General features: G+C 42.0%; 1 protein-coding gene across 5 annotated transcripts in view; it reads left to right on the forward strand.

Moving 5' to 3' along the window:
* mid2 (midline 2) overlaps nucleotides 1–21,901 on the forward strand; it is a 130,809-nt gene that overhangs the window by 62,369 nt on the left and 46,539 nt on the right. For all 5 annotated transcript variants that reach the window (XM_058649838.1, XM_058649840.1, XM_058649836.1 and 2 more), the window contains exon 2: nucleotides 6,242–7,134. In XM_058649838.1, coding sequence (XP_058505821.1) covers nucleotides 6,298–7,134 — 837 coding nt within the window. In that variant the 5' untranslated portion in view covers nucleotides 6,242–6,297. The remainder of the gene's footprint in view (nucleotides 1–6,241; nucleotides 7,135–21,901) is intronic.

Consider the following 21,901-nt stretch of genomic DNA (forward strand, 5'->3'; position numbering starts at 1 on the left):
CCGTGCCAAGTTTTGACCAAGCCAAACGTCGGGGCCTGTTTTTCTCGGCGAGTTCAAAAAGAACGACCTCGGACGCCCCGCTGCTGCTGCTGTTGTTTACAATCTGCTCACTCTGTGAGTGTCTGCGCTTTTCTGTTGCTGTGATGAGTCTGTTATTGACATCCTCAGTGAGATGGATAGATTCACAGTACGAGTGTAGGACAGACATAGAGGAGGGGGGTGTGGACGGAGGGGTGTGGAGTGGGGAGGTGAGGCATTCTATACTGTCAATCTACACTATTTACATGTATTTAATTACTACTGATGAATTGTGGGTGCATCGGTCAATGGATCGCTCTATGTCAGTATGTTTGTAAACGTTATATACACAAAATATGGATTTCCTACTTAGGTTGAAAAAAGGAATCGAAGACACTCTATATTGCACATTCTTATAGTATCTGTATATACCAGGGGTGTCAAACCTATGGCCCGCGGGCCAGAACCGGCCCACCTTAGGGTCCAATCCGGTTCCAATCATACAATAAATAGTACAAAATAAAGTTAAATACCATATTTTTCAGTTCTAAGGTTAGGGTTAGAGTTAGGTTATACCATGTGACTTAATGTGTTGTGCTTTTGTAGATCCACTGCGATCTATAGTTGTAATGCACGTGTGTAAATGGTAAACTTTGTCATCATGTTGTTGAAATTGCGCTTATTTTTCCTCAAGAAATTCAGGTTGGTCATAATATCCTTGTTGTTTATAGTTTATCATGCTATTATTTTAGTGGTCCGGCCCACTTGAGATCAAATTGCACGGTTTGTGGCGCCTATATATATATAATATGTATATATATATATATATATATATATATATATATATATATATATATATATATATATAAATATATATATATATATATATATATATATATATATATATATATATATATACATATATATCCCGTATTTTCAACCACTTTTTTATCACCGTGCGTAAAATAATAATGTGGATTTCTGTCACCCAACTTCAAATGCAGGGGGAATATCTCTGGATCACAAATGTAGATGGTGTCGTCGTCGTTTTTTTCTATCAGGTGTCTGTGAAAGTGAAATTCAGTAGGGAGCCGTTTTCTACAAGTGTATATTGTTTATACAAGGATAATCATCTTTGCTCCATAAGTGTCTGTTCTCTAGTCTGGTGCACGCATCAACAAACTCATACACATGCAACCATATACCCGGAGGACTTTCCCTTTAAAACAAAACAGCCTTGTTTATTGTTTCTTGACTTTGCAAGATTATGACATGAGGACATAGACCATAGCATCAGTGTTTTCTATTTTCGGGGGGTTCATTACTGCTGCTGTCACATTTATTGTATTGCATGTACGCACACGTACAGATCCACAAACACACCCGCTTGACACTAAACTGCAATTGAATGGGGCCTCGTGAAATTTAACTATTTGGAAGTTCTATAAATGGAGTTTAATAACAGTTTTTAAAATGATTATTGTGTGCAGACGCTTTTTAGCTATGAACAGTTACAGCCAATAAAGGTTTTTGTGGACAAAAATTTATCAGCGCCTTGAAAGACTCTTTGAATTTAGCTGTTTGAACTGCTTGAATACTATAACTATAATTTTTTTGATTGCGGCCAAGCATTGTTTATGCAGTCATTACCAAAAAATTACACTTTACCCCTAAAACTCACTTCACGTTTCAAAATAAAGTCATTCACAAAAAGCACAAACTTATAACACACTGGCTGAAAAATAGGGATGGAGCGACGCTACTTTTCTGTATCTACTGATAATGATATTAGTCCGAAATGAGACTATTTGTGTAACTACGGAGCATCACAGAAACCTCTTTGAAGTTATATTGATTTTCCACATCGATCTGTATTTCATCACAGTATAAAAAATCATACATGTGTTAATTTTAATAAGTAAATGTGACTTCAATATAAAGGAAAACTATGACAATCTGGGGTTGCAGTAATAATTTACATTTTTTTTTTTTTTTTTTTAAATGTGATTTTATCTGCCAGCACTCAATTTCCTAGATTTAGCAATTTTTTTGCAATTATTGTGTCAACAGTGGCGATTTACTGCAACACTGTAAATACTGTGCCTGAGAAAGAACCCGGCCCAGGCTTTTCAGATAAAATCAGCTGTGTTTGAAATGAATTTTACTGTACATCTATTTTATATTTGGTAATTATATGATGCATTATAATGAATCATAAAGGCATTATGCTTAAATGTGTGAATGTATTCATAACAGTTTTGAAATGTTTTCTTTAAATACACGGGGATTTCCGGGCGCCGGAGTTAGGAATGGGCAAATTGATAATGAATTTTGGAAAAAAATATGACACGTTGAATGCATTTTGCATGAAAGCAAGGATCCACTTGGTTCATCTCTTTTACTGATTGTGTGGAGAGTTTTGAGAACGCGGAACTGTGAAGGTCATATCCATAACGCATTTCACATTAATAAGAGATGGTAATTTAATTTACGAGGCTTGATGAAAATCTCTATCGCTGTTTACAATCGCGCAGTCGAGCTCATGAAGTATTCTCAGTGGTTGAACACGATACCTTTGAATGTACGTTTTGTGTTCATCAGGCTCCACATCTGAATGACAACAGGAATAATAGAACCACCCAAATAGAACAATAGCACAAATGATAGTAAAATGTCTAGTAATGCGCTGTAGCATGACTTGAATTGACAGCAGTTCAACAATTGGGCTACAGGTTTAAGTGTGAGATAGGGATGTGCATATATGTACAATAACGTTGCAGTCTCGGTGCAAAAATACTTCCACACACTGCTTTCTTCTGGAGCTTTGGTGTCGTGATTGTCTGCTTCGGGGGACAGGAGAGCTTGCTTGTGTCCTTTATCTTCACAGATGTCTTGTCTGGTTGGATCTAAAGCTAGAGTTTCATTCATGAGATGTTGGTCATGTGGTAACCCTTTTATACAGCGACGTGCAAAGCTTTATGGATACATAATAATGTGGTATGACACACTGTCGACGCCACCTCCATACAGAGTGTTGCCCAGACGACTCTGTCGTGAAGCTAGAGATGTGGTTCCCGAGTGGCTCCCATCATTGCTGACACTGTTTCCCCAGAGTGGCATAGCAAAGGCTTAATGGGCCTGTTGATGGTGAGTTAAAGCTTGGTGTTAATTATAACACCATGCTCTGTTAAACACAGTTCCATTAGCATCAGCAGAGGCAGCACTGTCGAGCTTCGTCCCGGAGAATAAATTGAGACTGCTGAGTCAGTCGACTCATGAGCGCAACAGTTGTAAAGATACAGGATCGCGGCGGCGCGCTCTCTGTGAATTTTCGATGTGTGCCGTAATTGAGGGTTGAGATTGTCATTTTTTTCTTTGTTGTGATTCAGCCTGTGACAGATTTACAATCCCTCATTCATTCATATTTGTTGCGGTGACTTCTGGTTTGGTTCTATGAGTGAAATGGGAGCCGACGGGGGATTTATATGATTGTTCTTCAGATTTTTACAAACATTGATTGTACAGTTAGGAAGGATTTAAAATGCAATGACTTACCTTGGTTGGCCTTTTGGTCGTCATGTATGGGATTTCTAAAGTCGTAGCAGCAAGTCGGCCATTGTCCCATGATTGCGATAAATGATAATGTTGACCTTCTGAGACCATTTTCATCTAAAACAATGATAATGGCATAGTAATGCAGCTACACCTTTTCAAAGATCAATAAACCTTTATTTTTACAGAATATTTAACACTGGAACTGTAAATGACACACAATAAATGAACAAAACAACCAAAAACAATAAATAAAATGGACTCTCAGTCTCATGCACTGGAATAAAAACCAAATACAATCAAAAACAATGAAGAAAATGAAAATGAAAATTAAAAACCACAACAATACATACAATGGATGTAAAAAAAAATTGCACTTCAAAAAAACATTATTTCCATTTTATTTATCATGTGATTTATCGCGACAGGCCTAGCAGCAAGTGATAAAATGTGTGTATTTTTTAGGAAAAACTAGATAATGTCCATTAAAAATGGCTTCAGATGGAATCTAATAAAGGATATATCTAATACAGTGAACGAACTGTGGAGCCAGTGACCTTGCCTGCTATCTTAAGGTCTTAACGGTTGCCACTGCCCAGCAGCCTCATCGCCTCCCCTACATCCTGTTTCTCAGATTAGTTGTGTTTGTCTGGCCCTGGTTGTCAAGGCTCTGATATAGTATAGATAAATGAAACCTACTATTGGTGTGACCAAGCAGAACTTAATGTATGCTCACTCTGAGCCAGCTCGCTGCTGAACCCCCCCCCCCCCCCTCTCTCTCTCTGTCATTAACACGGCCGTGCAGGCTGTGTGATAACAACCACATAAAGCATCTGATAAAAAGCTGCCAAGGTGAATATTGGAGGAGGGCATAATGTGCTTGTGCACACGTAGGCATAACTTAAAAGTATACACGTATACAGCCTCACACACACACACACACAACTTATTTGCACGCATGTCCATTTGCCTCTATCATTGTAATATTTACATGATTGGATGTATGGATAATGAATTTGATAAGGGGTGGGGGGGGGGGGACCACCACATATAACAACTTTCTCCAGATGAGTGCTTTTCCTTAGCACTTAGCTGCTGCTGAAATCATGTTTGCTTTGAACACCACTAGGGAGGGGAGTGTAAGGAGCTGTCGGAATGAGTGTGAGCCTCTGTATTTTTACCACAGGCCTGTTTTCAGCTAGTCCTTGGGCTGGTTTCTTTAGATTATGATGGATGTGTAAAGATGCGATGTCAGTGCCGCTGAACGCACATTATTGTCAAGACAGGACGGAGTCACAGCCAGGTCAGGACAAACGACGAGTGGATGACACAGTTTATTCGATAGTCCCTATTACGTTGTCTGGAATACAACAAGTGATACATTTTTGTTTGTGCGTTGTGTGTCAGAGTCAGGCTCGTCTGATTAAGGCCAGAACACAATACACAATATATGTTCTTTGTTGCACATTAAAAGGGGATTATGTGAAGAATACCCAGAACACCATCTCAGGTGCTTGGAGAAATATCTTACAGCTTGTGATGTGACAGAGTCTGCAGTTAGACTGGTGATAATCCACGCAGTCTGTTTTGTTTGAAATGAGTCACAGAGCCTGGAGATAAAATGGAAAAACAGGAGGCTGATTGATCCTTTACTGGATAAACATACTATTAAGCACTTGTTTTGGGCATTAAATGCCAGCATTTCTTTACTTTGAACTTTGACTTGAGTGAAGGCCTTTGGGTTAACAGTATTCTGTCAGCTGCTTCTTTGCAGAGATGTGTTTTCGTAGTGGCTCAACTCCAGTAATCGATGTGTATATAATGACGTTTAACCATTTAAAGAGGTCACAGGAGATAAAACCCCAGCTCCAAATGTGAAAAGTACATTTTTGATGACATTACTACTGCAATGGCAGGTGCAGTCTTTCAAGAGCAACTACTTCTAATGGAATTGTCACCATTCACTATCTGGGATTGTCTGGGTTTAATGCTGTAGTTTCATGGTCCCTGCTTTGTTTCTTTAAGTGGTATGGAGCCACTGCCACTCGTGCCACTGAATCAGCATGGGTGGGTGGGTGTAAGGTTATTGGCAATTTCTCATGTCAGTAGTTTTAAGGCCACCCAGGGGAGACAGTTTGATATGCAGACTGTGAGGTGCTGGGATTTCGGAGATGCCGGAGAAAGTGGTGAAGGATCTGATTCAATTCCCCGGGTTAGCTCAGAAAGAATTCAGCTTGAAATTTTGTCAGAGGTTATGCATAAAAGTTTAAAAAAAAAAGTTTTTTTGGAACTAAGATTGTATTACTTGATAAGTTTAAATAAAAAAATACAGAAGATACCAAAAAATGTAGGAACCCTATCTCTATAAATTCCTTATTCTATGCCATCTTGTCTCTTTTTACTGCTACTCTCTATGATTCAGCCAATTCAGCCTATTCTACAGTCTACAGTTATATAAATACAGACCATAAACTGAGCAGCTGAGCTTTAGCTGTACAGATAATGTGTGTTTCTGTACAGGCACTAATTCAGTCGAAACTAATGAGCAGATTGATCAGTTCTTTATTCGTCAATATAAACTGCCGCAAAACCTGTTATTATAATAAAATACAGGGTAGCAGTCACGTCTTTACACGCAATACTCATTCATATACTTTTCATTTCTCTGCAGGTTACCGGCCAGCTTCTGTGGGATTGGATGTCACCTTCAGATTGGTTCAACTGAAGATGGAAACACTGGAGTCTGAGCTGACCTGCCCGATCTGCCTGGAGTTATTTGAAGATCCCCTGCTCTTGCCCTGTGCCCACAGCCTGTGTTTTAACTGCGCCCACCGCATCCTGGTGTCCCACTGCTCCACTAGCAAGCCCCTTGAATCCATCTCGGCCTTTCAGTGCCCCACCTGTCGTTACGTCATCACGCTGAATCACCGCGGCCTGGAGGGCCTTAAGCGCAATGTGACACTGCAGAACATCATTGACCGCTTCCAAAAGGCCTCCATCAGTGGCCCCAACTCCCCCACAGAGAGCCGGCGTCTGCAGCCGCAGCGGCCCTACACCGCCACCATTAGCGGCACGATAGCTGGAACAATCGGAGGCGGCGGCGGCAGCGGCGGCAGTGGCACGAGTGGAAGCAGCGCCCGCGGCAGCCCGGCCACTTCCAGCCACGCCCACCCTCACGCCAACCACACCAACCACGTCAACCACACCAACGCCAACCACAGCCCGGCCGTCGTCGGCAAAATGGACCCGCGCATCAGCTGCCAGTTCTGCGAGCAGGACCCGCCGCGCGAGGCCGTCAAGACGTGCGTCACGTGCGAGGTCTCGTACTGCGACCGCTGCCTGCGCGCGACACACCCCAACAAGAAGCCGTTCACCAGCCACCGCCTGGTGGAGCCGGTGCCTGACACTCACATCCGTGGCCTGACTTGTCTGGAGCATGAGAATGAGAAGGTCAACATGTACTGCTTGGTGGACGACCAGCTCATCTGTGCCCTCTGCAAGCTGGTGGGGCGCCACCGCGAGCACCAGGTGTCCTCACTCACCGAGCGCTTTGACAAGCTCAAGGTCAGTCTTTCATGTCCTTTTCATTTCCAAAACATACACTAAGGTCCTGTCAGAGTGCGCCCGTATTTCCTGTTTGTTTGTACTGACTGTTATAGTGAAGTTAGAGGTAAGTCGCCGACTGCAACATGATTTGATTGAAGCAGAGTTCTGAAAGACTGCTGAACCTATTCCCTCCCCAGCAAGAGAGGGGGTTTTTAATTCAGCCTGCAACATTCACGATGATATTTGGTTTGCAGTTTGCCAAACAGCAAAGTCTTCAATCCGTCCATTCTCACCGCAGGGACGTTCAGTCTGTGTATTTCTGTCAACTATGAACTTTTGGCCCTGCTTCATCTGCATCACACACACACACACACACACACACACACACACACACACTCTCCCTCCAGCTTTAGTTCAGCAAAAAGGACAAAAAGACAGATCGCAAAACAGAGACAATTGGGAGAGTAGAAGGGCAGAGGGAGAGAGGGAGGGAGGGAGGGAGGCAGAGCAGCAGCGAGGACGTTGGTACAATAGTCGATGAGCTGGCATTCCCTGTGGCCACTGAGCTTTCATAGGCTCTGCAGAAAGAGCAGGACTGCTGAATCAGGATGAAAAACAACAGAGAGAGGCACGAGCCGGAGCTCATTTCACCACTAAAGAGCTAAAGCAGCGAGCCACATCAGCTGGCCTTCAACTTTTACCAGTGGTGTGTATGGAATGTTAGGTACAGACACAATACAGTTCAACATTGATCATCAGTGTAGAAGTTTGCAGTCAAACTGTATTATTCAATATTGAAACTGGATTATACTTTGTGGGCTGGCTTATGTGGGTTACATTGAACTTTTATACCTTTTACTTTTTTTTTTAACTCTGGTGAACACCTAATGTACGGTTTTCATGAACCCATGATACTCTGTTATTGTTTCAATAAACCACTTGATGGAGGAACTCGGAGGTACCAGTGGTGCTTCATCCTCTAACACAATACTTAAGCTAAATTAGTAATCTAGGGGATAATATAGCAGTGATTATAACAAAGGCTTATTTCCTTTTATTTGCCGTAATGCGATGCGAGTCCATCTGGACAGATGGCGGCAAAACAAAATTGGAAACATAGTAAAACTCTCGTGTTGTGTACATATTAATGTGCTGAAGAACTGACATTTTCCAGAAATGAATTTTGGATGTCAAGATCCGGGCTTCCAGATGGCATCGTGTATAAAAGAGCAATGCACAGCGTCTATATTCGGATTATATACCGTCTTTAGTAGACGTGATCCTTTGCACCTCGCACTGTAAATCTTTGTCGATGATGGAAATGAATCAGATGTTTTCTATTCCCACTCCCCTAGTGTGTGAGTGTGTTTCCATGGTTTCATTGTGTCCATTGAACGGAGAGCTGGACACCTGCAAAAGTGCTCCATTGGCAGTTTGAAGGCCTTATCTGCAGCACGCCACGCTGCACAGTGTGTGTGTGAGTGCGCGCGTGTTTTTGTTTGTGGATGTTCTAGTTCCTACAGAACATTTAGGCTTATTTTTCCCTCTACAATACCAACGTGTGGGCATGAGAATACGTTTGCGCCGCTTCAGGAGACATTGTTAACACATTCCGTGTGCAACAAATACCCGTCTCATTTAATTCTTTGGTGAGTACTACAGCGGGCGTAAAATGTCAAAATGCAGTTTCAACGTTGTGTTTTGTTCATGATTTGTTCAACCAGAACTTTCAGGTGTTTCAGCAACATGTCAGCGAAATCCCACCTGCGGACAGACACACACACACACACACATACACACTCCTTACCTCACCACATCATGCCTGGCTGTGGTTCTTTTGAATGTTATCCATCCAAGGCTTTGAACTTTCTTGACTTTGAAATCTCAATCGTTCCCAAAACCTGGGAGAAGACCAGCCCCAGTCTGAGGTCCAGCTCAGTGGCAGTTGCTGGACTTTGAAACAGGGGAAGCTCATTTCAGGCCCAGTTATTTAGTTATTTATACATAAATGATTGCGTGAATTCTGCGAACAAACCACTATAACAAGTTTTTGTTTACAGTGTATATGTACAAACAAAATTGGGCTATATCGACACACAACCACCAGCTGTTTGTCTACAGACTTCCGTCGCGTGAGGCAGAAAATTTTAGAGGAAGCTGAGCTTCACTTGCTGTCTTTGAGCAATCGCCACTGATGCAGCTAATATTGTTATCGACTGCTTCGCTGCAGTCCTATAATCAGCCATTCTACAGTAGATGGCCACTATTCCATAACACTAGAAAAGCCTCGGTTGCCTCTGTTTTACCTCTGCTTCACTTACTTTGACCTCTAACCTCTGGATTACCCCCTCGTATTTTCCCCCTCTGTCTACTGTGTACACATACTGGGATAAAGGTAAGCTCCCCCTGGGTAAAGTGGGTAGATATTTCAGGGAAGAAAATGCCAAGACCCAGCGCTGCAAACGACAGAATGTGGCACAGATTAAACTGTGGTGAGGGAAGTTAATTCCCAAGGCAGCTGTTAAGCAGAGCTCTTTGAAGCGAGGCTATTTTGTGTCTTATAATGGGCCGACTTTGGTAATAGCGTTCTAACATCGACGTGCTTGAAAGACTGTAGTTTAAAGGTACTCCCGTGTTTTCATGTTTTCAGTTATTTATTTATTTATTTTTCAAGTCAGATTGACGTGAGTCCGCTCCCAGCTCAAATGCGTTCCTTTGTAGCCGTGAACGTCCCATCACCTGCTCCTTTGGTAGTGTAAAGTTCAGGCTCATTACAGTGTAAATGAGCTGTTGCTGAAGTGTGTGTGTGTGTGTGTTGCGGGCTCTCGGCACAGGACTAATCCCTCACAGCTGATGTAACGCTGAAGAGTGAAAATGCAACACTCGAGTTAAAACCGTGACACCGTAGAATAAAATCCGCCGCGTCGTTTTGGGATTGTTCTTAAAAAAGATAATATGTTCATTCATTTAAATCTGCAATAGTGTAGGAACCCTGGTTAGCTTAGTTAGCATAAAAACAATATCTTATCCATCGAATTTCGCATGGAATGACCAAATCACATATGACATATTGACACTGGTGTTAATATAATGCTGTTAAATTGATTTTGTTTGCTTTGGAGCGTGTGAGGCCAGCTGTTACTGTCATTATTGTCCATGATTTGTGATTTACATAATATTCTGAGTTAACCACATGCTGGCACCAACTGCATATATACACAAGAGTGTTTGTTTCCTTCTTCACAAGAAAATAAAACATGTCACAAAGTGGTAAACTATTGCAAGAGTGCACAATAATAAATACCTGGATTCTATTTCGCTGGTCACCTTTATATGGTCCATAATCCCAGCTCTGGTGTTCATTTTTGGACAATAGTGTCAGATTATGTGCCATTGTGTGACATTTTAGTCTGCTCCACTGTGAGAAATGACAATGCAAATAATGTCCCATGTCTTTACGGCAATTTATATAAACACTCGAAGACCTTGTTTGACAAAGTGAAGGTGAGCGAACGAAAAAGTGACAAAACATTTGCTCATGAAGACACAGCCATAAGGCAGATGGCGAACGAGGGAATCACATTGTAAGGATGCGTCGTCTTTGTCTCTCCTCTCTTCAATAATGCTCGTTATATTATAGTCGGATTACTATATCTCTGGCTTTTAAGTGGCGTGTGCGTGAGCAGCGAGTGCTAATGAGCTGACACGTTGGCACAGCAGCTGATATTTGTGACACGCCGCCTGTCACTCGACATGAGTGGCAGATCAACTTTAATACTCTCTGTGGTGTGTGTGTGTGTGTGTGTGTGTGTGTTTAGGGTCTTGACATGTCTCACACATACTTTAGTCAGACAATAGTCTGTTATGTGCACGAGAAGAGAAATGAAAAGCCCTTCTCAGCGATTATTGGATTAATTCAAGGTGTTTTGGAAGTGGTAACTCGCATTCTTTACTCCCCCCCACCTCCTTCATATCTTCTACCTCGGAAATCTCCTCCCTTTTGCACACACTGACAACTTTCTTATTATTTCCCCTCATAAACAGACTCTCGGTCTCTGTCACACTGTCACTGTGTTTCTCACGCGTTGCTGTGTGCACCATGCGTCCCACCTGCTTTCTGCCACTCCGTATCTCACTCTCCCCAATTTGGCCCCTGATTTGTCTGCCCCCCCCCGCGCCCCCCAGTTGCCCACAAACCCACCCATGCTGCAGCAACGTATTGCTGGTTAGTGTGTAGGAGGACATACGATTGCCTTTAAAGGTGTGGGCGGTCCTCACAGGTGTGTTTGTGCCTGTGCTCACGTGTGGGTGTGCGTATGTATTGAAGCAGACGCTATTAAAGGTGACGTGTGGAGTGATTGGGAGCCGAGTGTGCGATACCGGGGGGAAATCCTGGCTCCAGTGGGAGATGGCACATACTCGGTCATGCTGATGGCAAGAATGAAAGTAGTAGAAAGCTTTTTAGTGTATGTGCAAGGCGCCACTCTGCCTATGCTCTAACGTGCCCATCAGGAAATCTGCATGAATGTGTGTGTGTGTGTGAGCCAAAGTCAGTACTTTGCAACTGTGCATCATGCATGGTGTTGTGCAAAGCTTTCATAAAATGTACTGGGTCATGAAAAAAGAAGCTCTATCTAATCTCTCCCAACCGTTACATCATGCATATGTACGGGTGATTCAAAGAGAAAATGGAATGGTTTTAAGAGCTTTGGTGTCAGCAGTGATACACTGTATCTGTATGTGTGTGTTTGTATAACTATATTCATTCCATCCGTCCATTATCTCACTCACGTTTCTTCTCTGAATGAGACAAGGTTCAGTTCAGGTGCCTGATATTGTTCTTCAGTGCTATAGGATGGGCCATGTTCTATAGCACTGTATTCAGTCCTAAAACACTGAATACAACTGTTTTTGTCTTAAAAAATGACATTTGCGAGTTAAGTCGGAAACGAAATGCCTCTGTTATTTCTACCTTGTGTTACATTGAGTAAATACTGTTAAATACTGAGGAAATGTATCTTTTATTCATTTTTTAGCACGAGAACGTCAGCACACATGTTCAGGATAATCAATCTTAGCCTAGATCCTAATAAAGCCGTGTTCCCATCATGGTACAGTATGGCACAGTTTGGAACGGTGAGGCCCTCGGTCAGGCTTGTGTTTCGAATAGGAACGGTACCTTTACTACTAGGTAGGTGGTATTTAGGTGGGTGGGAATTAGCGTTGCAGGACCAAGGCTAGGACCAAGGTGGGCGCATAACAAAAAAAAAAGATTGGAGACATTTCAGGGGAAACTGAGGTTGGGAAGCACAATTTTTCAAAAATACTAGCCCTATTCTAGTAATATAAAGCTAAATGCAAATCAGTGAAGTATTCCTTTAAGGTTGGATGTGTCTTCTGCATGTCTTGCTTGTAATGAGCGGTTATTTGAGTCACTGTTGCCTTGTACCTCATCTTGTACCAGTCTGGCTCTTCTCCTCTGACCTGTTGAATCAGAAGACACTTTTACCTAGAGATGTTCCGATACCATTTTTTCCCTCCCGATACCGATTCCGATACTCGTGCTGTCGGTATCGGCCGATACCGAGTACCGATACCGATACCAGTGTGTTAAAAAAAAAATCATACTATGCCTGCGTGTGATACTGTGATTATAAACCCTTTGTAAAACATGAATGAATACAGCAAATGAAAGCCATTTATTTTTATTTTTGTTTTTAAATAGAACAGTATAAAAAACAGTAGTGCAACAGCAACTTTATGTACTAAAAAAAAAAGGCATTTAAATCTTTAAATAATGCAGTATCGTGGTATCGGATCGGTGCCTGGACTCCAGTACTCGCCGATACCGATACCAGCATTTTTGGCAGTATCGGAGGCTTTTCCGATACTGGTATCGGAATCGGAACAACTCTACTTTTACCCAGAGAGCTGCCACTTACTGGACAGTCTCTATAAAACCTAGACATGAAAATCCCAGCCCCTCTAGCACCAACAAACCATGCCATGTTGTCAACATCACTTACAGTAAATCAACTTTCCTCTCCATTCTCATGCTCTGGCTGATGAGATATTTGAGTTAACAAGCAGTTGAACAGGTGTACCAAAATGTGGCCGGCGAGTGTTTGCCTGGATCCCCACTGTGTATCCATGCATAGCAGATTGAGATCGGGTTATGCTGTGTCTGTTTTGTTAGAGAAGCTGTATTTGTGTTGTCTTGTATCATAATGGAAGATCGCAAACTCATTAGTATTTATGCGCTTTCGTCAGATGGCTGGCAGCGACGCGGCACAACAGAAGAGGATTTACACATTAGTCAACAGTGGAAAACACGTCACGCCTCTTGCTGATGTTGTTTTCCACTGACTCCCAAGTCTTTTGATTCCCTCGTTTCAGACATTATTGCCACATTATTTCCCTGCAATGTCTGAGTAAGCACTTCGTGGTATTAATCTGCAACTATCTGTGGCACCGATCGCATTTATAGGAGAGGAGAAACGAGGGGCCGCGCGGAAAACTGTGACACATGCAGTCTGTGAATATTACTTCGAGGCTTGATTGAGAAATTGCATTTTCGAGAGAGTCTCTGGGCACTTTGTGAGATTGTGATGGTTTGATGAAATCGACTAATTGAGTCAGCCGCATTTGGCTTGTGGATCAGGGACAGTGGATAAAGCAACAACGCCTGTTATACTGACAGTAGAATGTCGGCGTACAACCTCTGAATGTTTTTGCCCACACTAAAACATATGCTGAAGTCTAAGTGCACAGATCCACAGAGGCTGAAGATGCCCGACTATCTCCTGTTTGTATAATCTGTGCACATGCTTCCTTTGTGTTTGTGTGTGTGTGTGTGTGTGCATGATAAACTCTGCATCCTGCTGTCTGGCTGCCAGGCAGGAATCATGTGTCGCCTCTGGGAAGATCCTTAGTTTGAACTAATGACACTGATGTGAGATGAATTGCACGTTGTCACTGGCCTGAGGAAAACATGGAGCTCTGATTCAGTGAAGCAAAAAAAAAAATGGTACATTTGATGCCACAGATCCATCACACACATGGATGTTTAAACATTTGTAATGACATTTTAAGGATGAATTGGGGATTTGAATGTTACAGGACGAAGACATGGTGTGCAGGTTGTCAGCAGTTCTAATCTAATCAGTGTCATTATTGTTGTCAGGGGAGAAACTGATCGTTCCGTTGTTCATAGTGAGGCATCAAGTATCCAAACAGCCAGTTCAATTAGTCAGGTTTAAAGAAACCACATGGACTTTTGCCTTGTCTACTGATAATACAGTTCTGAACCACATAAAGTGAAGTTAATAACTGTTCGTCACAATCTCTGTTTTCATGTCAGCATTGATTAAAAAAAAGGGAGTGATAAGCTTGGAGGCAATACAATTCTGATGTTTCTCAGCAGTTTTTTTTGGTTTCTCATCAAAGCAGCGACTCTTCCCACTTCAGTTGCGGGCCCCAAGACGGCCATTTTCTGTTTTGCAGCTTCACTGTTGGAACTGCTTGAATTGTAAAACATTTCCTTTTCAGCAGCGAGCTAAAGAGCTCAGCGACACTGGTTGTTGGGAGCAAACGACCAGAACTGGATCCAGGCCATCGCTGCTCAAGTTAGAAAGAAGCTAATCTGGCCTGTACACATTTTATCATCATCTCCTTCACTGAGCTCAGTTTTTTTTTATCTATGATGTCACTGAGGCGACATTTCTTACTTATCCTTCCACAAGGCTACATTTTTTTCAGGTTAAGCGAGTCCATTACGGAGACATAGCAAAGCGACTTCCCTCTGAAGGTCAGTCGGTCATTAATCACTTGACTTCATTCAGAATCACAACAGTGGGGAAAAAAAACAAGATAAATGAAGGGATAAAATTGAATAATGAAGACATCACCGACTGTTTTCGACTGTTATTTCTGCATCCTTGTCATCATCATTTCAACATTTGATTAGCAGTGGACGGCTGGGTGAGAAATGGGAAACAACAGAGTTTTGCTCTTGTGTAAAAGGTTCAGAATGATATATTTAAATTCAGGTTTTAATGTAAATACTTGTTGCTTTATTTTAGTGCTTTGTCTGTGTAATTGTAAAGTGATAGATGAAGCAATTTAATAGTTTGGTTTAAGTATCATCCAGTATTTTAGTTAGAATTGTCATCCATTTTTTTTGTTCGTTTGTTTGTTTTGGACTCTTAATTTAAAAAAAAAATTTGCCTCATCTAAATGACTCATACAGGATTATGTTTTTTTTACATTTGGATTTAGTCAAAGGTTTGAAAGGTACTCGAGCAGAAACCAGAGGCTAAGACCTGGATTTCTACGTATGTGTTTGTTGTTTTTGGAAACCTGAGGAGAATTTCATTCTCGCAGGCTGTCCTCCATCGTCTCCCTCATTCCCAGACTCAGCCGCCTCGGACAGAAATTCCATTCTCGTGAATCCATCGCTTCCTGAAACATGCATTCTCAAAATACTTGCACACACACACACACACAATCGCGAGCGTCATTATCTCACGCAGTCACACTGACAGACTGTTCAGATAAACAAGTGCACGCCGCCTCAAGGAGAAAGTTTTGCATATACTGTGTGAACTGCTGTGTATTTCCTCTAGTTATTTATATTGTTTGTCATTAAGTGTTAATTTAAGAAACAAGGGACGAGTCGGAAAGTGCCTCAGCAATTGCCGTCACACATTTACTATAATTATGTTCATAAAATCCCTAAGTTGGAGCAGAACCAGAAAATAGACGTCAGTCAGTCAGTGTAGAAAAATCCAACCATTGTTTGTGGATGTGAATGTGAGTTGTGATTAGACATTTAAAAAGTAATCTTCCTTGTATCTTAGCAGTTCAGGCCTGTCGTTCGCCGCTGCGTGATGGACGTCGAACTGTCAGTTTGAAGATGTTCTTTAGCTTGAAGATTTTCGGACAGGATTCTACCTCAGGACCTTAGAGAAGCGGGACAGTATGACCATGGATTGACTTTGCAAACTTGAGTTTAGAGCCCGCTCATTTCATGTGACAGAGAGATTAAGAACACGGGTTAACAGCGCTGTGCTCCGATGTCCCGCTCTTAAAGCCGACGCGGCGCACCGATGCATGCTTAATAGCACGCGGAGGCGTCTTTTATGGATTCTAAAAAAAGGGACACATTACGTATCCTTTCTGGCCGGTGTTGTGGTGACAGCCGCAGTCCGACCCACCGTGGACGTGTGTGTTGTGTGGGTCTTGTAGACCGCGAGCAACACTGTCACAGAGAGAGAGACCCAGACTAGAAATATAAGGAGATTACAGACCACTCTGTGACAATGGGACTGTCTCTGTATTTTAGTGGACTGGCTGTTTTACCTCGGTACAACTTCTTTAGAGATTTCCCCTTAGAATGTGCTGCAGCTGGCAGTGCTCGTAAAAAGCCATCCAGCTAATGCCATTACTTTATTTTATTACAGAGTCCTTAATTGACCCAAAACCCCACCTCAGCAACAAGATATTATAGGGAATATATCCATTCTGCCGTTGTATTTCTTAATCTCTGCATGTGGTAATTAAATTTGAATTATGTTACGTTCCGGACAGCTTTTATTGCACTGATTTGTTACATATGTGTTGACCTCTTTGACCCTTTAACTCCTTTCTCCTTTTTCTCAAGCCCCTGCTTGGCTTGTACGTTCAGAACCTGAAGAGAGTGTGCACAGTGTACCTCTGCAGCTACGAGGTCTATGTTTATTTAGAATCCCGGTATCAGAGGTGTAAACATCTTAAAAGATGGAACACAAAATCTTCACCCGAGCTCTCAGATCAGTGAGTTTGCATGCGTTGTGTAACTTTTGCCGAAAATCACATTAGTGACGGTGTGAAGTTGACATTCCCGTTTTGTTTTTTCGTTGACATCGCTGCGAGAACATCCCCGTGGAAGATTCTGTTCTGCTCGGGTCAGGAGAGAGAAGTTAAGCTCCCCGGGGAGTTCGCAGATACAGATATCGACGCCAAAAACCAAAACCAACCGTGGATCACTGGAACGTGGGGAATGTGTCTTTACTATATTCAGACACTGCCCAGAGTGTGTCCTCACACTATGATTCTAGCGCCAGGGCCAAATCAGGATTGCAGAGCAGTGACGCTGAGCCGCAGTGATTTTTTATTTTTTTTAAATAAATAAGTCTGCTGGGATTCCCAGCACATGAATCTGTCATGTAACATGTCACACTCCGAGCAGTGCGTCGGAGGAAGCCACAAACACTTACGTCTTCAATCTATTCCACTTTTCTTGCATTTGCTCTCTCGTCTTTTCTATATAGATGTCACGTTGCTACCATCAGGACTAAAGTTAGACGGCCTCATTTATAAATAAATGATAGTGACGCGACTTACTGTCCTGTTTCCTGGACACAGTCGGTCCAATTAGATAAGACAACGTACAGTAGAATGGATAAATCCCCTTGAAGGAAGCAAACTCATCTGTTAGGCAGAATGGAGACACTCTGTCTCGTCACTGACCACCGCCTCTGTGTGTGAAAGTGGGAAAATTGTGTATTTTGTGTTCGAGAATGTTTTGCATATGATTTGCTGTGTGCACTTTGCCGACCACAGACCGGGCAGATGAGAGTCGGGATCTTTTTTTTTGTGCTTCACATCCCAAAGCCTGCAGGGCCCAACAGGGGTCCACACACTGCGGTGGGCCACATAAAACACCTCCAGAGTGGAGAGTCTCACTGTTTCTCTGAAGCGAGTCTATGGAAATCCGTCTCAAACATTTATCCCCCTCGAGTAAAAAATAGCACAGGAAACAGTTTTTTAGTGCTATATGTTACGCGGCTTTAAATCCCATTATAAACTGCTGCTCAAATGGGATCTGCAAAAAGCAAGGTTTTTAATCTTGAGAAGCAAAGGAAATTGAAAAGTATATTTGTGGTTAAAACCATGCTCAAATCTGTCAAGATAAGCGAAAAAGTATCAAAGAAGACGTTTACGTCACGAAGCAAAAGTGTAGACTGTGGTAAAACTTACCTTGGAATCAGATGCTTCTCCTCTCTCAGATCACTTCTTGCAATAAAATGCTTTACAGCAGGTGGCAGTTAAATTTGAACACACACACACAACGACATGTGCTTCTCTGTGTCTTCTCTCCTGCTGCTAACACTATTCACGTACGCTTTCAGAGAGGAGGCGTTCGTTCCCTCTTAACCCTCTCACCCAAAAATGCCTTATCGCACTCTCACAGGACCGACCCAATTCTGTAGTCCATGAGCTCAGATGAACTTCTCTGGTGGTTTTTTGCCACAACCTGACAAGTGTAAAGCTTTTAACTCGGAAAGTGTCAGTCACGCCAGATTATTGTTCCTGTTATGTGGCTTAAAAAGATGATGCGCGCAGCGGCATCTAGCGCCGAGATGACAAACAAACTCCAAAGAGAGAATGGAATAATTTTTAGAGTTTAAATTATTAAAGAGTCATTTTCCGGCTGAAGCTGGAGCAGTTCTGTGTTGTCTTGTTTCATCTATTCAGGCGACATGTGCAACAAACCATATATATATATATATGTATATATATATATATATATATATATATATATATATATACATATATGTATATATATATATATACATAGATTTGAAATTGAGATGCAGAAATAGCACATGCACACTTATTGTCGCTGTAACTTAGTATTGAACTCGAAGACGAAGGTCGGGGACGCAGAAGCGAGGCGGGGAGGGCACAGATGATATTGTCGAGGAGCGAGGATGAGAGATCAGATGTGTCATGAAAGGAAACACAAAAGGGAAAATTCTGGGTCATTCATCATCGCTCGTGATTTAAATGACAAGCCCTCACCTCAACTTGTCTCCAGCAAACCCACAGGTGAGGCGTTGGCTCTCAACACACTTTAACAGGAACTATTGAAAATGTGCACTTGTTTTTTTGTATCCATCTGTTTGATAGAGTTGTTGTCAGAGTTATGAAAAACATTTACTTGATCCTCCCGTCTTGACTAATAATAAGGACATCAATACAAAGTCTGTCAGTGGACAGGACAGAGACTGTGAATCACATTAATATCGGAGAGTGGAGTGATTTTACACTGAGTAATGGCGAGTTAATACACTGCGATTCGCTGGCAAGACGCAAGAAGGTGGTGCAAGGTCATTCTTCAAAAGAGTCATTTTCTGTCGTTGATAGACGACGATTTGGTTTGAAGGTCATTTCACCACTGGGTCTCTTCTTTTTTTTTTTCACTGAGAAGTGATGATTTTGGGTCTGGTGGTTTGACATATTGACCAGAAACTGTCCAGAGGTAACAAAAGTGTTTATAGTGAATGTGTTTTGTTGCTTTACTTTACAAAAACAGGTTGACATCAACAATTTGCTGCAGTAAGTTGTTGATGTGCCAGGACCATTGTTGCCAAGAAAAAATGGCTTGTTGCATAAGCCATAAAACTTTGAAATTATGCTTTCATACTTCACGTAGAAGTTAATTAAATTGGATATAGTGTGTTAATTATTGAGCTGAAGAGATGCTGCTTGGCTAAGTTTGTTGTACCTTTAGGCAGAATTAGGCTGTTTCCTCATTGAGTTTTGTTCCTGTCAGCAATCTCTTGTTGTTAACTCCATGTCTTCCATGTGGTTAATCCTCGTATGATGTCAGACAGAGATTTGGACGGGCTAGCTTTTTTCTTTTTTTGTCCATTCCATGATTATCATGTGATGTTTGGAAAGGTCAAAAGGCAAAACTTAATTTAGGATGAAAGAACAGTAACGTACGACATTGGCAACAATGAATTGACTTCATTTAAACTGCAAAATGCAAGAGAGGGGAAGGCTGTAACAAAGAGTAAATGTTGATCTATGTGTTGATGATGCTTGGTTGGTTGGTTGGTTGGTTGGTTGACTGGTTGGTTGACTGGTTGGATGATTGGTTGGTTGGTTGGTTGGTTGGTTGATGCTTGTATATTCATTTGGTTTCCATTAGGAGTAGTACCAAAATAACCGGCCCTAACTGTTCCATTTTTTGGTCCCCTTCCCTTGGGGTACCAGAGTAATGGTACGGTATGGGTGGAGCTAGACTGACAACAGTCGGCTAATTGGGCAACAGAAAAGCACCACTCCCTTTGCGACCGGTGTTTCTTCAAGGCCCGCAGTTAATTCTCTTGACGTCGTTGTTGTGACAAACTGCCACAAACCGAAACCGAGCTGTATGATGAGGAAGAAGTACACGATGATGCCAGTCTTACCATCCCAAGCAAATCATTTCTACATACAGCCTGAATCAGTTCTTTCTTCCAGGGGAGTGTCATCTCAAAAGGGGCAAATGACTTTAAAGTGCATGTACCAGCTCAACCAGAAAGCCTTGCATATTCAGTGTCTGTGAAGTGCACATGAATGTTTCCACGAGTGCAAATGTGTCGCTGTCAGTGTGCTGGAAGTTGGATTATCTGGTCTGTCACTTTGCCACAAGTGATGTGGTAAAAAACCCCATCGAGGAGTCTCAGAGCTGCGGGGCAGCAATGAAAACTTTACAGCTGTCATCTCAGTCGTCCGTTGTGTGTACACAGCTTTGTAGCTTTGTTTCTTGAGGGAATAAAACCCCAACTGCCAACGCCACCTTTATCAGTCTTCTCCCAATGACTTCAGATGTTTTCCTGGGATGAGCTCTTTTAACAGACAGTAAACATATCGTGACCAGGGGGGCTGAACTAGATGTTAATCCAATATGACAGAAAATGTTCTCACTGTTTATGTAACAGTGTCTCAAGCGGCCATTGTTTCCACATAAGTCCAGCGAGAAGTCAAATTACAGAAGAATAGATGGAGTGAATCTGAAAGTGATCTCTTGACACAACTTTTCATGCTTAAATGAATATGTGAGTTTTAGTGCGATCAACATCTTGGATTTCTTCCGGATCAGCTAACCTTTGATGGCTGTGTATACCTGACTTCTGTGTTTTTTTTGTTTGATGCACAGTGCCAGAACACTTCTTGATTGTAATTATTCAAGGAAAAAAAGAGTTTGATTGGAGAAAAGAATGATTTGAGACTGTCTCTGAAAACAGGGTGCTTTTATGAGCGCATCGCCCATTATTTACAAATTCAAAGCTGCATACATCATTTTGAGATGTATTTCTTTGGCAGACACGTGTTTCTGAGGTTCAGAGGGTTTTGGAAACACAAAGACAAGCAATGGGCTGCATTGCAGTGCAAATTGCATTTTAGCAAACAAGACAAAAAAGAATCACAATGTCAGGTGAATTGAACAATAAGCCAGCAGCCAGAAAATTGTATTACAGCCACTGAACATGAATGTGCAAACTCTCTGTCTGTGTCTCCTGCTCTTAGGTGTTCTTTCTTTTTTTTTTATTTCTGTATCAACTGACTCAAATGTAGGGCACCAAACAAAGTAGGGATGGAGCAAACCATCAGTCCAAAAAAAAAAGGTTTGGTATACAGGCAATCAAAAATGCCAATGGTATCAAAATTACTCAGGCTGCTGACAAAGTCCAAAAAAACAAAGCAGGTCATACATTAGGGGAGAACAACTGCCACCGTGCCAGTACGCTGACTGGCTTGAGATAAGACGAACTGGCAGAAACTGAAATGTGACCGGCTTAAAAGTGAGGTTAGTACATTGAACGCAGCTGAAACCAATGGTGGGGGAGCATGTAAACAACGTGACACAGGAAGTGAAGTGATCTGAAATGTAAGAGAATGTAAGTTACCCAAGTAAAACTAGAAATAATCATAAATAGCAACAAAAAACATGATCCACATATACTTTTGC

The sequence above is a fragment of the Solea solea genome, chromosome 14 (genome assembly GCF_958295425.1).
Source record: "Solea solea chromosome 14, fSolSol10.1, whole genome shotgun sequence".
Taxonomy (NCBI): domain Eukaryota; kingdom Metazoa; phylum Chordata; class Actinopteri; order Pleuronectiformes; family Soleidae; genus Solea; species Solea solea.